Genomic DNA, 16,860 nt, shown 5'->3' with positions numbered 1-16,860 from the left:
AAAAGAAAAAAAACTGGGCAGTTTTCATCAAGAAATACAGAAAATAATGTCTTGTTCCTGGCTTGAATTTAAGGATATATACATATATATAAGATTAAGCACAAAGCCTCGTCTCTCTCCCTTTCTTCCTCTAAACCTTTCTCATTTCATTCAGGGTTTATGACTCTTTTGGTTGTTGCCACTTTAAATGTCTAGTCACATTTAAAGTACTTAATTCAAGAAGATTGTGCGTTAAAAAAAAACAAGATTGATTCTTAATTTATAAAATACGAGGGTTAAGAGTGTTATGTGAATAAAACATGAAGCGAAGACTTAAACGCTACAACTTCATATTACTGAAGGTTACAGTAAGACTGCTATATATCATATAAATCTTTTAAGGTTTTATTATAAAATGCTACACTTATACATTTAATACTTAAAATAGTAGAAAATGAATTTACAACTTCTTAATGCTGTTTTAAAATTTAAATGTCTATTTTTCCTGGTATATACCAGGAAAGTAGAAGTACCTTTTGGCTTTTTGTTTTCCCTGTAATTTGGGAATACTTTTTCCAAGCTTCTGCTTGATGAGAAGAATTAAGGTGCATCTTTTTTGAAGAGTGCTTTGTAAACTTGAGCACTTTGAAGATAATTGTTCTGTAACTTCTCTTTTTATACTGATTGCAGATATTTTCCTCCCACTCTTTTTCTTCAGTTTTTCTTGCCTTCTAGAGTCAGCACCTCCCATTCAAAGCCAACTTGCAATTCTTTTCTACTCTGGGCCTTAGTCATTTTCCCTTTTTCTGAACTTGGAATCCTTGTCTCACTCTTTCTGGTACTCCAGGCTGAGTATAGTTTTTCCTAATAGAGCTACTTCATAATTAATTTTCATACCATATAATAGAACACAGTCACACTTTGGTTACTAGATATGTTAGGAAAATTCATAATCAGCATTTTGAGATCAAAACACAGTACTCAGCAATTCCACTGATAACTCGAGAAATTTCTGGTTTTTATATAAGGTGTGGAGTTGATGCTTGTAGGTGAGAATGCAGTCCTGAGTGGATTGTCTCTACATAATAATGAAATAAAGAGCAGGTCAGGGGTCCTAGAAATGATAATCTGGAGAACTTTTTTCTTTTTAAATTGAGATCAGTGTTGATAGCTGTCAGAATGCTGATATGACAAGAAAATCTCACATCCTGCCTGCCTTAGCATGGTGATTTGTTTAATGATTGTTTTCAGCAATGGGAAGAAGAAATGGATCTCTTCTACCTCCATATGTGCCATCTCTTAGTCCAGCCTTCATTTACAGAGTAGGAGACTGAGACCTGAAAAAATAAATTACACAGTAGCTGAACTAACTTGGCTTTTTTTTTTTTTTTCCTAGCATATTTCTCACTGAACCAAATAAGATCGACTGTGTGTGTGATTCTGTCTTTAGAGATTTTTTTAGTTCTTTCATAAAGGAAATACAATTACATAAAAATATGTCCTCCTGAAATAAGGTGGTATAATGGGAATCCACTTTATGACTTCAGTACAAGCCATGCTACTCAACTGCAGGTGGCATTATTTTAAAACTTACTCCCCACCCTTTACCGTCTTCTCCCTCACCCCACCTCCCTAATAGTAGGGGAAACAAGACTAACATTTTTCCCTGTTCCAGGATAAATTACCATGTCCTTCACTGCCCACAAGACTATCAAAGCCTACAAGAATAAAGAAACTTCAAAACTGGAAACTGGAACAACAGCTTTCTCAAGGATATCCACTGGGCGCTAATTAATTATATCTACTGATTATATTTGGACCCCAGTTCTTATATTCCTCTTTTAAAAGCCTGTTTTTCCTGGCAGGGAGAATCACGGCCTCTGGGACAGGAGTCCCCTGTATTTTTCCTTGCTAGCAAGTCAGCAAAACTTTTTTTCTTTTTCTTAAAACCTTGTCCTCATTATTAGATCAGCAACAGAGACAAAGAACAAACTTTTTTATCAGTATTATACATACATCAGAATGATATCTACTATTATTGTTAAACCCATCTGGTGATTTAATTCTGCAAAACTTCATTGCATTTGAATGTATGGACTCAAGGTTTCGATTTACAAAGGGGAAAATGACCCACCCAGACTATACTGACCTTGGGAAGAATTTCACTGAATGTGTAAAAAAATTAATGATACATGTTAATGTAGTGTGAAAAAAACAGTTATGTTCCTTGCAGGAATGATGCTATAAATTCCCTGGAGGCAGGAGTTGTAATTTATTCAGTTAGTTCTAAATTTGAATAGTATAATTTAGTACACCCTTGGGTGGTTATGTGCTTTTGCTTTTTGACAAGTCAGGTATATTAAGTTATAGTTTACATATACCAAAACCCCTTTTAAGTGTATAGTTTTGATAAGTGTATAGTTGTGCAACCACTACTATGATGTGGAATATTTCTAGCATCTCATATGTTCTTTTGTGCTCCTTTCCCAGGAAATTACTGATCAAATAATTTTTTGCCTTTCCATAAGCTGGGGAGCGAGTAAGAGAAGACTGGAGGAACTTTAGATTGTGTGGAGGGAAATAATGGGGGGAGGGGACGGAGAAGGAAAGATAGTGGAATGAGACAGGCACCATTACCCTATGTACATGTATGATTACATGAATGGTGTGAGTCAGCATTGTGTATGACCAGAGAAATGAAAAGTTGAACCCCATTTGTGTACAATAAATCAAAATGCAGTCTGTAAAAATAAAACAATTTTGCCTTTCCAAAAAGTCACATACAGGGAGACTTAACAATATGTAGCCTTGAGTCTGCCTTATTTCTCTTAGCATAATGTTTTTGAAATTTATCCATGTTGTTTCATGTATCTGTAGTTAGTTCCTTTTAATTGCTGAATATTATTCAATTAAAAAGTGTTCCACAATTTGTTGAGGCATTCTCTAGTTAATAACCATTTGCAGTTTGGAACTGTTATGAATAACACTGGCATAAATATTCATATATAGATCTTAGAATACTTGTTACTGTCTTAGGTAAATACCTAGGAGTGAGATTTCTTAGTTGTATATATTTAACTTTATAAAACAAATGACATGTTTTCAGATATGAATATTCCATGTAAATTATTAATAGCAATGAGTTACAATTTCTGTTGTTTCTCATCCTTGCCAGCATTTGCTATTGTCAGTCTTCATAGTTTTACTGTTATTTAAAGTCTCATGATTTTAATTTGCATTTCTCTAATGCCTAATGATGTTGAACATCCTTTCAGGTTCTCACATGCCACCTGAGTGGCTTCTTCAATGAAGAGTGTCTTAAAATTTTGACTATTTCAGAATGAACGTTTTTGTCATCTTACTGAGTTTTTAGAGTTCTTTCTTTATTCTAGATCCAAGTCCTTTAGCAGACATACGTTTTACAAATATTTTCTTCCCAGACTATAACATTTTTTTTCCTTGAGTATACCTTCAAAAGAGTGGAGAGGTGTGGTACTGGGAAGTGAACTCAAGTTTTGTAGTAAGCCACAAAACTACATTCCCAAGTCCTTTTTTATTTTTCATTTTAAAACAGAGTCTCTTTAAGTTGCTGTGACTGGCCTTGAATTTATGATCCTTCTGCATCAGCCTCCCAAGTCAATGGAATTACAGATGGGCATAGCCAAAAAGTACATTTGTATCTTTATCTTTGTAGTTATAAAATTAACATAAAATATTATGATAAATTATTAAAATATCTCTTTCCTATATAATGTACTCCTCTGCATTTAAACAGTAATAATCTTGTGAAAGAAATATGTAATGTTAATGTACAAAGCATTTTTTAAAATTGTTTTTTAGATGTTATAGACCTTTATTTTTCTCATTTATTTATATGTGGTTCTGAGAATTGAACCCAGTGCCTCATACATGCTAGGTAAGCACAAGCACTCTACCACTGAGCCACAACTCCATCCCTGTGCAATGCATTTTTAACATAAAATATTTGCTTTAAGAAATATATTTCGGGGCTGGGATTTTGTCTCAGTGGTAGAGTGCTTGCCTTGCATGTGTGAGGCACTGGGCTCGATCATCAGCATCACATAATAATAAATAAATTAAATAAAGGTATTAAAATATTTTGAAAGTTTGTTTTGTATTTTAGAATTAAAGTGTCTCAATGTTCAAGACAATATTTAGATTTAAAAACAAAATAGCCTGTTAAAATACTCCAGCTAACCTTTTTTTGTTGTTGTTTTTGGTTGATGTTGTTATTGTTCTTTTATTCTAGTGTTATCCAAGATAAATTCTGTGGGATTATCAATATCTCAGTGGAGGGTCTACATGATGTCATGACGGAAGATCCTGAAACAGGAACTTATAAAGAGTAGGTAGATCCTTCAATTAATGACATTTGGACTGGTATAATCAAGTATATGCTGCATGCTTTTCTTTTCATTATCATCATATAAGTACAGTATAGAAATCTTGTAATTTTGTCTTTCTACACAAAAAAATTTTATTCACCATTTTGTTTTTATATTTATTGTTTGATCTTAGAATCAGCTTTATTTATTTGATGCAATCTTTTTTTATGATTTAACATTAACATTTTTAAAAATTCCAAATGCATATTAGCATATAAATTTCTGTTTTAAAGATATTTTGTGCATGCTTTTCTTTTCAATTTGTAAAATTTGCCTAACCTTCAGGCCAGTTTTGGGTGAAATGAGATATGTTGCTTTATATCTGTCTGGTTGAAAGATCTCTAGTGCCTTTCATAATGCTGGAGGTGAGGATCATTAGCTAGTTCCAAAAAAACGATAGTTAAAATTATATTCTTTGGAAGAATAGTTAGTCATGTTATCAGTAATACTGATAATCATACAATTATTATTCTGAAATTTTCTTTCATTAAAAATCATTGTATATTTTTCAGTTAATAGGATTATCATAACTTCCCTCTAATTAAGGGCATGTCTCATATAATGATAAGAAGGGTTTCAAGAGATTTTAGACTGATTTACTTCTCATTAAAAACTTTGATAAGTCTGTTTTCTTCTTGCAAAGGCTTTATAGCAAATGGGCTTGCCATTTGAATCATGTTTAATTGAAAAATATAGAAAGCAGATATGTTGTTGAATCTTATTAAACACAAATAAAAACGAGCCTTTTTGTCACTTAGTTTTTAAGGAAACAGGAGTTCCTATGGAGTGGAAGCATCAAACTTTTGTGATTACAAACCAGAAATATTAAACCATTTATTCATTTAGGCAATTTTTTTTTTTTAAGTTAACATTAGTTTGTGGCACATTGCTGTACATAGTGTTGGGTTTTTTAAATACATTATGTGAAAAATCTTAACTGTTTGTGAAATCTTTAGATATGTTCAGATGTTCCTGTCCTTCTCTTTGGACCATATAGTGTAGTTGGGGGACGGGCATGGCTTATAGTACATGAAACACTAGCAGAGGGTAAAGGCAGTTATGTTCGTTTTGTGTAAAGCACACAGCACAGTAGAATTCTAGGTCATGCTTTAGTAGAAAGTCAGAAAGAAAAGGTACAGTCTTCAAGGAAGGATGAGAGTTAGGAGAAAGGAAGTAGAATAAAATGTACTTTATGAAAAAGATGAGAATCTGGAAATTGCTAGAAGTTTAGAAACTACTGCTGAGACAAGGCCTACAAAGGAGAGCTGACAGTTTGTTGTAGCACAGGCCTGAAGACCGGAAAAGTTCTACATCCAAGTTTGAAGCAGGCAAGAGTGAATTCTCCTTACTCAGCAGTTTTGTTCTCTTCAGACCTTCAGGGGATTAACTGAGGAAAGTGGCTGTACCCACCTCTGCTGATTCAGATGCTAATTTCATCTGGAAACAACCTCAGTGACACATCCAGAATAATGTTTAGCCACGTATTTGGGCACTAGTAGCGCAGTCAAGCTGACACATAAAATTAATGTTGATTCCTTCCCTCTAAGGAAGCCTTATTGACAGATCTCTTTATTCAGACTTGTTTATGCCAGTCACTGTGCTATGAAAGGAAGCCACTAAGTCTCTGTCCTCAAAGTGCTTATAGCCTATAGAAGGGGAGACAGGCTGGTAAAATAGAGAACCTGCTGCTCTGGAGGTGAGGAAAACATTTACCTCTTATAGTAATCTTGAGCTGGTGAACAATGATGAGGTGGATTTGAGACTGATTTTAAGAAAAGGATTGGCAGGGGTTGGTGATAAGTAGCTGTGGCTAGAGAGCATTGAAAGGTTTAAGTTTGGGTGACATGCATATATAATTTTAAAAAGTACTTGTGCTTTATTGAACAGCCTGTGCTTATTTACACCATAGATATCCTCACAACACATTCATATAAGCATTTTAAAATTTTAATGTTTTGTGTGGGGAAAAATATGCAGTGTTTTTATTTTTTTTCTTCCAATAGTTCAATCTTTTATTTTACCAAAGAAAAAAGTTTATATTCCAAGAAATAGAATCACTAGTTGACTGTTATTAATCTTGATATTAGAATTTCTTGAGAATAGTGTAGAAAATGAATTCTTGTGGAAGAAAGAAGTTTCATTTTAAAAGTTTATGAATATGGATTTGTTAATTTGTTATTTTATTTCAAGTTAGTATTTTGTTAGATTAAACAAGGAAAATGTATTAGTGAGGCTAGAGATTGACTGTCTAGTTAACATGTTTTCCTTTTCTTATATGCTATTTTGTTGTCAGAAACAGTGGGAAATTAAATCGATAATACTTAACCAATATTTGGGAAGTAAAAAGGAAGAATTTTCAGCATTTTAGGAAGTCTAAAGACAATAACATTTATCAGAAGGGGACTCATAAATTACATTTTTTTTTTATAGTTTTAGATTGTAGAATATACTAGCTATAAAAGTAGTCTTATTTGAAACAGAAATAAACTTCAGACTTTGATCATGATTTTTTTCTCCCTTGTTTGATGTTGACACAATAGATGGTTCTTTAGAATGTATGGGAATACTGGAAGGAACCTCATTTCTTGATTCTGAGCTTATCACCTGTATGTTATTTTAACTCCTATAGGTCCTAGTGACTCCCTTGGGATCTCTTTTCCGGTTTCTCCCTCTCGTCCATGCTCTCCTACTTCCTAAAATAAAACGTCCACTTTCTTAAAGAATGAAGTTTTTGATGGGACTCTATTCTATGCTGACCTTCCATCTACTACCCTAGCTTTCTCTCTTGCCTCCCTGGATGGTTCATCATTCCCAAAACAAGCCATATACTTGTTTTAAATATATTTTTTAATTTTTATTTTTTTTAGTTGTTGATGGACATTTATTCATATGAGGTGCTGAGATTTGAACCCAGTGCCTCACACATGCTAGGCAAAAGCTCTGCCACTGAGCCACAACCCCAGCCCTGCCATACACTTACATATTCATGCCTTGACTAGTCATATTTCTTCTATTTGGTTTGTCATGGCCTCTACCTTGTTCTACTTGGCAAATACCTACTTCTAGAATTCCTTTCTAGGCCCAGAGAATTCATTGCTTCTTTCTCTGTTCTTCAGGGCACTTTTTCTACACTGCTAATATGCCACATTTAGTTATCTCTTTATATTCTGACATAAAAGGAATTCGAGACAGTGTGTAAGAAAAGCACATACTCATTGTAATAACAGAAAGCTATTAACACAGAATTGAAGGAATTTGAATAACAAACCTTGACTGGGGAAACCTGTGGCATCTGGATAGAAATCAGTTGTGAGCTATTCAACTGTAGCTAAAAAAAAAAAAAATTCAAGAAGAAGAAAATAGGTTTAACAGGAGAGGGAGATTGTTTCTTGGCTTGGGCTCAGAAATGAATTTTTCATAAGGTATTTCTATAAGGGACTAACTATAAAAGGACTTTCAGTTTTAACAATAAAGAATTAGTTATCTGTGACAGCAAAACTACTGTGATTAAGTGGCGAGCAACTAATTTTAGCCTTAACAACCATATCAAAGACCCACCTTCTTTCTACTCCATCCAGTGAGCACATTACTCTCATCTGCAAGGAGCTTCCTACATTCCCACAAAGTAGGCCCGGGCACTGCAGTGCACAAGACCAGGAATAGACAAGTAATTTTTTTCTTTATGTCATTTTTAAGATCAAGGTAAACCTTTTCTAGAAATCATTCCATCAGAGTTTCCCTCTTATGCCGTTGACTAGAATTCGTTAAATATGCCCCTACTGAAAGGAATCATTGACCATTGGGACAGGATAGCCATCCTTGATTATTGAGCTTCTGGTCCAGAGAATGGGCTCAGCTTCTTTCAGATCATGTGGTGCCTTAGAAGGTGAGGATAATTGGACAGATTTAGGATTCTGTTACTAAGAAAGATGATTATGGAAGCAACTAAAGTGGACTACAGAGATCAACTGAATAATATTAATAATATTGTCAGGTTAGTTTTATGTGAAGTGAACCATAAATGGTATTTTACATTAGCCTGCCTGAAAGCTAGTTACATATCTTTAAAAATAATCTTTGTTGAAATCAGTTTCACCAGGGCTAGAAAGATAGAAATATAAGTAGGAAGCAATTTAGGTGATTTCTTCTTCTAATAGGACTGTTGGTTAACAAAGTGTGTGTATGCCCTCATCTCAGCAACAATGTTTGTATCAGCATGGAAGAGATCATGAAAGAAAATCACAGAAGAACTGTGAGAAATACAAATTCTCAGACTTTGTATAGATTAAGTGAAAGCTGTTACTGTAAGAACCTTGTAAATTAACCATAAATAATTTAAAGGGTTTCTTGTTTTATGCTATCACTTGTTGGTTTGTTTTGCTGGTTGGAGTTTCTTGTTGAGAAAGATTTTGATTTAGCAGCTAGAGTGCCTGGAGGTTTCCAGTGATTTCTGCCCTGAATATAGAATGGAGGTGTGTCTGCCTATGTTAGTCCTATTTTAAACTTATTTACCGTTTTATCAGTATTGTGATTGTGACATTCACAGTCCACACATTTTTAACTTACTAGAAATTAATCCTCATATGCCTTTTAAGTAAAAAGTGATTGTTTATCTTTAGTCCCTGTTAGCAAAATAACATTTGACTTTTAATGGGAGAGTATCCTGTATGGGAATATCAGCATTGTTCTTTTTAATGAAAGAAAAAAAAATTTTTTTTGATATTTTCATTTTCCACTTTCCTGAGACCCAAATGAATTTAATATGCAGAAACGCAAAACATAAATATTCTTCTCTTGGGGTAATGTTTGGTCATTAAAAGAAAGGGAGGAAAAATTTTATATATTAAAATACTATATTATTGATGTGGTAAATCTTTGAACATAAGGAAACCACAACAGAGAATTTTTGCTATACAAAGAAGCTAACAGATTCTGCAGTGCACTGGAAGAATTCGATGCAAAATAAAGTGTGCTTTTGTGGAGACCCACATCTATTGCAGTTAGAATTCAAGTGCAGCTGGTATAAAATAGCTAGTGTGAAAGAATCCAATTGTATTATTCAGTTCTAAAATACAAACTTGGATCTAGACTTCCAAGACATTTTACTTATTAAATAGCTTTTGGGTTGATATCATAATGAATTTTCTCTCTTTATACCAGTGTCTGCTAGCCAGCCACAATGCTAGCAATACTGTATTATAATTGCAGTGGACAGACAGAAGCATTGCAGCTCTGAGAGATCATGACTATGCAGTGAGTTAGGCATTGAACTCTTTCTAAGCTTTCAGGACTAAGGTTCTTACTGTTTGATCCCACCATTGTGACTGGGTCAGAAGCAGTTGTTCCAAAAATTATTTTAATGGTGAGGAACAGGGATGAGGGACTCCCATGTTTAAGTTAAGGACAAGTTCAGCCAGGTCAGGAATTGTCTTTCATCTGTACTTGCTGCAAAACATAAGAGAAACCATACTTTCTTTGCCATAGTTTATTGGTTAGGAACCTCTGACTCTGATAAATTAGTGAATTCTCTTGTTCTAAATTAGGAAAGTTTGGGGTTTGTTCCAACACGATGATTCACTAGACAATATTCATTTCTTGTCTCCCTAGAACCAGTGTTGACTGAATAGGAAACTGTTTCTATTATCTCTGCTAATGGTGGGGAGCAGTGATGCAGATAATCAAAATAAAATGATTTATAACTGTCCTGAAGGTACCAGTACTATCAGGGACAAGTTCTTCAGAGCACAGAAATGTCATTTGAAGCACAAAATAGATTGTTACATAATTAATGGTGTTTTAATGATGTTTAAATTATTACTTGTAATATCTGCAGACATTAGGATTGGGGAGAAGAAATATTTTGTGTCACTTTTTTAGAAAGATGTATAGTTTGTTTTGTTAAGCGGTATTTGGTTCAAAAGTTGCCTATAAGTAAATTTCTTATAATTTACTATGTCAAAAGCTCAAGTAAAATGCTCTAGAATTTTTTTTTTTTTTTTTTTTTTTTTTGAGGTGCTGGGTATTGAACCCAGGGCCTTGTGCTTACGAGGCAAGCACTCTACCAACTGAGCTATACCCCCAGCCCCTCTAGAATTTTTTGATGTCACCCCTTTTTAAAGTAAGATGTCTTTATGATTTAAAAAACTTACTGCAATATAAATCTAATTTACTTAATTTCTCACATTTTAGTACATAGAAGCATCCATGTTCTCAATGATTTTTTTTTCAGGCCTTATTCTCAGTGTATTTGAAATACTTTTTATTTATTCAGAACTTTTTTTTAAAAAATTTGTAGCTGTATGTTGATGTCTCATCTCGAGGAACCAAAAGTAACAGAAGATGAAGAACCACCCACAGAACAAGACAAGAGGAAAAAGATGGTAAGTTAAAAGAGTAGTTTCTGAAAATTAAGGAAAACCATGTCTTCATTATTTTCTCTAGGTTTCAAAATATCTATTGGTCCATTTGTCCATCTACCTATGTATCTCTCCATCCATCCCCTTATTGCAAAACTAATGTAAGGAATCTGAGTTGTGAAACTTGGAGTGTAAATAGGTAAGTCATATTCCTAGTACAGGAAGTTGATCTGAAATAATTATTGTTTAGCTTAGCAAGAGCAGAGGTTTTAATCTTTGTTTATAAAATACTTGTGACTCAAATCTCATGTAAGTTAAAATGTTTGTTCTTCTGTTTTGGGGGAGAGAAACTGAAATTGCTTTCAGTCCCTATTATCTTATGAATTCCTGTAATGAACTTTTTCTGATCTGTATTAGAGACCAGTATGAAAATGCCCTTAAATTAACTGCCATCTTGCATTGAAAACTATTAATTCTCACAAGAGGAATCTGATAAGAAAAAAGAACAAAATAGTAGGAAACATCTAAAATATCTTGCCTTTAAAAATCATGATCTCTTAATTTTAAATACTTTGACAGTGAGACACATAATAGGCATTTTTTTTCTTTGTAGTTAACACCATATACTTTTTTTGGGAATTATTTCTAATCTCCTGGCTCTACCACTTGCTACCATTATATTGTCTTCTTTCCTCATTTGCAAAATGAAAATAGCAATAGTATCTGCTTCACAGATATGCACACAAATGAACACATTAAATGATTTTGGGAGAAACTGGGCATCTCGTCATTACTGTTTGCTTTCATCATTATTTTTGTCTAATCAGGATATTCAGGCCTTGAGTAATCCCTGTCAACTCTCAAGGGGTTCATCCCTAGCATATGGCTAATACTGCACTAACAACCATTTAATTCATTTTATTCTACTTTTATGTCAGATCTTACTTCCCTAGCAGCTAGTATAAAGAGAAGGACAACATCTAATGAGTCTTAAGACCAGAATTCTAGTCATGTTTTTGCTGATATTTGTGACCTTGAACCAGCCATCTTGACTTTCTAGAACTGTTCTGCCTCATCTGTAAAGTGAGGGGAAAAATGGATTAGTGGATTTCTAGAGCCTGTGAGCCACCAAAAAATATTGTGGTTTTTTTTTTTTTTTTTTTTTTTAAGTGCCTAATACCATTCCTTCCCTTTCCCAATACATAGTGCTCATGAATATACCTCCAGGAGTTTTCTCCCTTGAAATGAACTTGTGTGTTCATTAAATATATGAATAGTGTATATTCATCACTTAGAATGGTGATAGCTCTTGGTATACTCTAATAATTTGTCTTTTCCCCACTCTCCTCTACACCATTTTTAAAAGCATTTATATCATTAGTACTACAGAAAAAATATTTTTTTTTCACAATATTCTGTACTTGTCAATGAATCATGGGTATTCAATCATCAGCTTTTATGCAAACTTTATTAATTTTAGTTGGTCTGGTATATCAATCTTTAGCAAATTAATCTACCTAAATCTGTTCTTCATTCTGTATGTAAATCTCATTACTAACATCATGTAAGAATTTATTTTCATTCTAACTGTATTTTCAAAGTGAGCAAAGTATTGTCTCAAATATTAGTGTAGGAATATAATTTTAGAAGTAATACTTAAAGTTCCTTGATTCCATTTTGTGATCCTAAATTTTACTTGAAGGTTGATTATTTTATCAATATTATTCTAATTGTATGTGGCATTAATTTATAGAACAACCATTATCTTTTAAAGTGACTGAATTTATTGGAAGTTTATTCATTACAGTAGCTATTTGAAGTAGATTTATATTGTCATCTCTACTAAAATTTCCTTAGTTCCAAGGATATGTTAAAGATGCCACATCTGTTTATAAATTAAGATAGAATTATACATCTTAATCTTGAATACATCTAATTATAATTCAGTATTTAAACAGCAATAACTTTAAACTCATCTCTTCAAGGTTACAAGTATAAATTGTTCATCTTCAAGTAAATATATCATTTCTTTACTCTGATATCTTTACCATTAGACTTTTTTTTTGCAGGGAAAGGAGAAACAATTGCTAATAGATAATTATTAACTATTGGTTTTAAAAATATATGTAACAGGTCACAAATATCAGCAAAAGCATGACTAGAATTCTGGTCTTAAGACTCATTAGATGTTGTCCTTCTCTTTATACTAGCTGCTAGGGAAATAAGATCTGACATAAAAGTAGAATAAAATGAATTAAATGGTTGTTAGTGCAGTATTAGCCATGTGCTAGGGATGAACCCCTTGAGAGTTGACAGGGATTACTCAAGGCCTGAATATCCTGATTAGACAAAAATAATGATGAAAGCAAACAGTAATGACGAGATGCCCAGTTTCTCCCAAAATCATTTAATGTGTTCATTTGTGTGCATATCTGTGAAGCAGATACTATTGCTATTTTCATTTTGCAAATGAGGAAAGAAGACAATATAAAGGTAGCAAGTGGTGAAGCCAGGAGATTAGAAATAATTCCCAAAAAAAAGTATATGGTGTTACTGCAAAGAAAAAAAATGCCTATTATGTGTCTCACTGTCAAAATGTAATATATGTAATATATGTAATTTCATTTTAAAGTGAAATTATTTACTAAGAAGACAAGTATAACTGCTTAGTTCACAGGTTACATAATTTAAAAATTTGACTTAGTTGTCATCTTAAGATGGTTCCTAAAATGTGTCAGTTCCAAAAAAGTAGTTGCTTTTGTAGGCAGCAGCAAACCAGCCCAGTGTCAGACCCAAGAATGGACTCTAGAAGAGCTAAGGGAAGAATATCTTAAAAGCAATGGGGTGGAAAATGTGCATTATATAATAGTTACTTCATATCTGCACGATATATATCCCAAGACCTCCAGTGAATGTCTAAAACCATGAATAGTACCAAACCCTACGTATACTATATTTTAAAACTATGTTTAGCTTATAAATTAACCATAGAGAGAAATAACTAGTAATAAAGTAGAACAATTATTACAATAATAAAAATTATGTGAATGTGCTCTCTCTCTCTTTCTCTCTCTGTAAATATTTCACTGTACTGCTCTCACCCTTCTTTTTTATGATGTGAGATGATTTAGGCCTTTCATAGTGATCCAAAGTGAAGTGAATAATATGGGCCTTGTAATGCCATGTTAGTTTACTGTGTAAAAGGTTTCTGCAACACAAGCCCCTACTACACTGATAGCACCACAGTTGATCTGATAACGCAGATGGCTACTAAATAACTTAGTAGGGAGGTTGCATATATGGTGTAGAAATATTGCACAGAAATAATTCATGTCACTGGCAGGAACAAGAGGGGCAACTTGAGATTTTTATCATGCTACTCAGAATGTCATGGAGTTTAAAACTCTTGAATTGTTTATTTCTGGAATTTTCCATTTAATATTTGAACTGTGATCCACTATAGGTAACTGAAACAAAAATAAAATTGCAGATAAGGGGAGCAGAGATGGGAGTGATAGCAAAACTTGTCAGAAACAGTGCAAACTGACAGATACATAACAAGTAATGAAAAAAGAACTTTTGCTTATTATCACATTACTAAATTATTTTGAAAATAATTTTACTATTAAAGATAAAAATATTTAATCTCTATTTGTAAAATTTTCAAATTTTATTTTTTCCTGCTCTATTATTGGTACATTATAATTATATATACTGATGAGATTTGTTGTTTCATGTTAACGCACACAATAGAATAATATAATTTGGCTAATATACTCCCTAGCACTCCCCCTTTGCTCCCTACCTCCTACCCTTGGTCCCTTTCCTCTACTGATCTCTCTTTGATTTTCATGAGATCCACCCCATCTTTTCCTTTTTCCTCACTTGCTTCCGCATATGAGAGAAAACATACAACCCTTAACCTTAACCTTCTGATTTGACTTATTTCACATAACATAATGGTCACATAACATAATAGTTCTATCCGTTTTTCTGCAAATGCCATACTTTAATTTTTCTTTATGACTAAATAAAACTCAATTGTGTATGTATACCACATTTTCTTTATCCATTCATCTGTTGATGGACACCTAGACTGGTTCCTTAGTTTGGCTTCTGTGAATTGTGCTACTATAAATATCAAATTTTATTTTGATGACAGTGGAAGACATCATCCTGTCTCATAGATTTTTAGTCATTGATGTGAATTATTTGTAGAGTGCTCACATAATAAACGACAGTGTCAAAGGTAATTTCTGAAAATCACTATCTTTTAAACTAATTGTTAGGTTTATTTTAATTACATTATTATTTTTTTTTTAATGCTACTGCTTAACTGAAACTCTTAAGCGTAGGCTTGAATTCCTAATTATTAACATAGAAGTATGCATGTTTGCTGCCTCGTGACTTGCTATCTGATTTTTTTCCCCTTTCAAAATTGCCAAAATATTTTCCTCTTTTCTTCAGACTTTGACACATAGCAACTTTATAAAAATTGTAGATGAGAGGAAAAAACTGCTATATTCAGAAAAAACTGGTTTGTTAATAAAATTGAATAGACCCCAAATTCTCATTTTGAGTGTTTTTGTTGATATAACATTATCAGCAAGTAAAATTTATCTTCTTTTCTATACCTTCTAGAATTATAAAAACTTGATTCTTAAACTTTAAAATTAAACAGGTGCTTTTAAAAAAATGAATACAAATTTTTGTGTCTCATTTTGCAAAGAAAGCAATTTTACTATTAACTTTTATACATGTGTTTATCTTTTGGTTGTTACTTATTTGTTGTCACTTTTATGTTAGTTGTCACATGTTACAAATTTTTCTACCAAATCTGATTATCTTAAGGCCCAATTTATTAAAAATGTGTAGAAATCCTCACATTCCAATATTCCCTTAAAAGCAGTTCTCTGTTTACTTAGTTAAGTACCAATGGTCCTGCCGACTGTGGTTGTATAACTACTTCTCTTGATCTCTCTGCAATCGAAGTCAAGTAACATCTTCAAAATGAATTATTTTTCCTTTGTATTCATTCCACATAGAAACACTCACCATGTGCAAAGACTTGATCTTTATAAACAGTGTTTTCTTCTAAGGTATATTCCTGCCCACAGAACCTGTCTTTTGGTATATTTTGATCAATAGTGTGTACATATTGTTTTTAAAATGTTTAATACTATTAGCTTATTACCAGGCCAGTTTCTTAAAATGGAAGGATTTACTTGTTTTTATTTATGCTTTGCACAGAATGTACCTTTTTCTCTTGAATTTTACTACCTGTTACACTGCTGTTAATAAATTCTTATCTTCATTTCCAGATGATACTGAAACATGCAAAGAGCCATCTTAGGACACATAAAGTTACCTAAGACTGACTGTATAAAAAAAAGTAAATATTTCAAACTTGTAGTCTGAACATAGCTTTCTTTAGAAGTAAAACCCTCAAAACCAGTGTTAAACTTACCCTAAATATTAGAAAAACACTGCTGCAGGAGGCAGTTGAGCTCTTAAAAACTGTAGTATTGCAGGTGGCATTAAAGCAGTCCAAGAGGATAGGAAATAATGAATTTTAATAAGCCAGCTGAGATGCAATAAAGACACAAATTGATAACCAGGCATTCTCCTGAAATAGCAGTTCTTCTTGTGATAGAGCTAAAATGTTTTAAAAAAAAAAAATGTAGTTTGGGATCACAGGGGTTGAGAGCCCCCCCCCCCCCCAAATGCCTTTGGAACCATATAAAGTAATGACTTCTGAAAGGGGTGTGTGTGTGTGTGTTTTGAAACTTCAGATTAATTGCCTGATAACATCAGTATTGTTCTTGAGTGTTCCAAGGCAGGCAACCTCACTCTTTCCTCCTCATTTACTTGAATTGTTACCACAAACCTTAATCAAGAAGATTTCAGTAAATTTGCCATTATTTACTTAGAAACTTTGGCAATGTGGTGTTGGCTTAATATAAATAAAATCTCAAGGTCTGCCAGTGAAGACGTTGGTCTAATTTGGGGTAACTTACTTTCAGTAATTAGGTAACATGCCCATGAACATTGGACTACCTTCATGGCACTTTTTCCTGTTTTCACTTCTGCTTTTCTTTCTGCTGCTTTTTCCTCAATAA

At 33.1% G+C, this 16,860-nt stretch overlaps 1 protein-coding gene across 1 annotated transcript in view; it reads left to right on the top strand.

Annotated features, from left to right (window-relative positions):
• The window catches only part of IPO11 (importin 11), a 192,766-nt gene that overhangs the window by 162,574 nt on the left and 13,332 nt on the right, over positions 1-16,860 (top strand). Inside the window, exons 27-28 of the mRNA XM_079144443.1 lie at positions 4,250-4,345; positions 10,681-10,765. Of these exons, the coding sequence (XP_079000569.1) occupies positions 4,250-4,345; positions 10,681-10,765 (181 nt within the window). The remainder of the gene's footprint in view (positions 1-4,249; positions 4,346-10,680; positions 10,766-16,860) is intronic.

This window comes from Sciurus vulgaris, assembly GCF_902686455.1.
Source record: "Sciurus vulgaris genome assembly, chromosome: 6".
In the NCBI taxonomy this organism is placed as follows: Eukaryota; Metazoa; Chordata; class Mammalia; order Rodentia; family Sciuridae; genus Sciurus; species Sciurus vulgaris.
The sequence above is the reverse complement of the archived record's forward strand: the minus strand, read 5'-3'. Positions and strand labels throughout refer to the sequence as shown.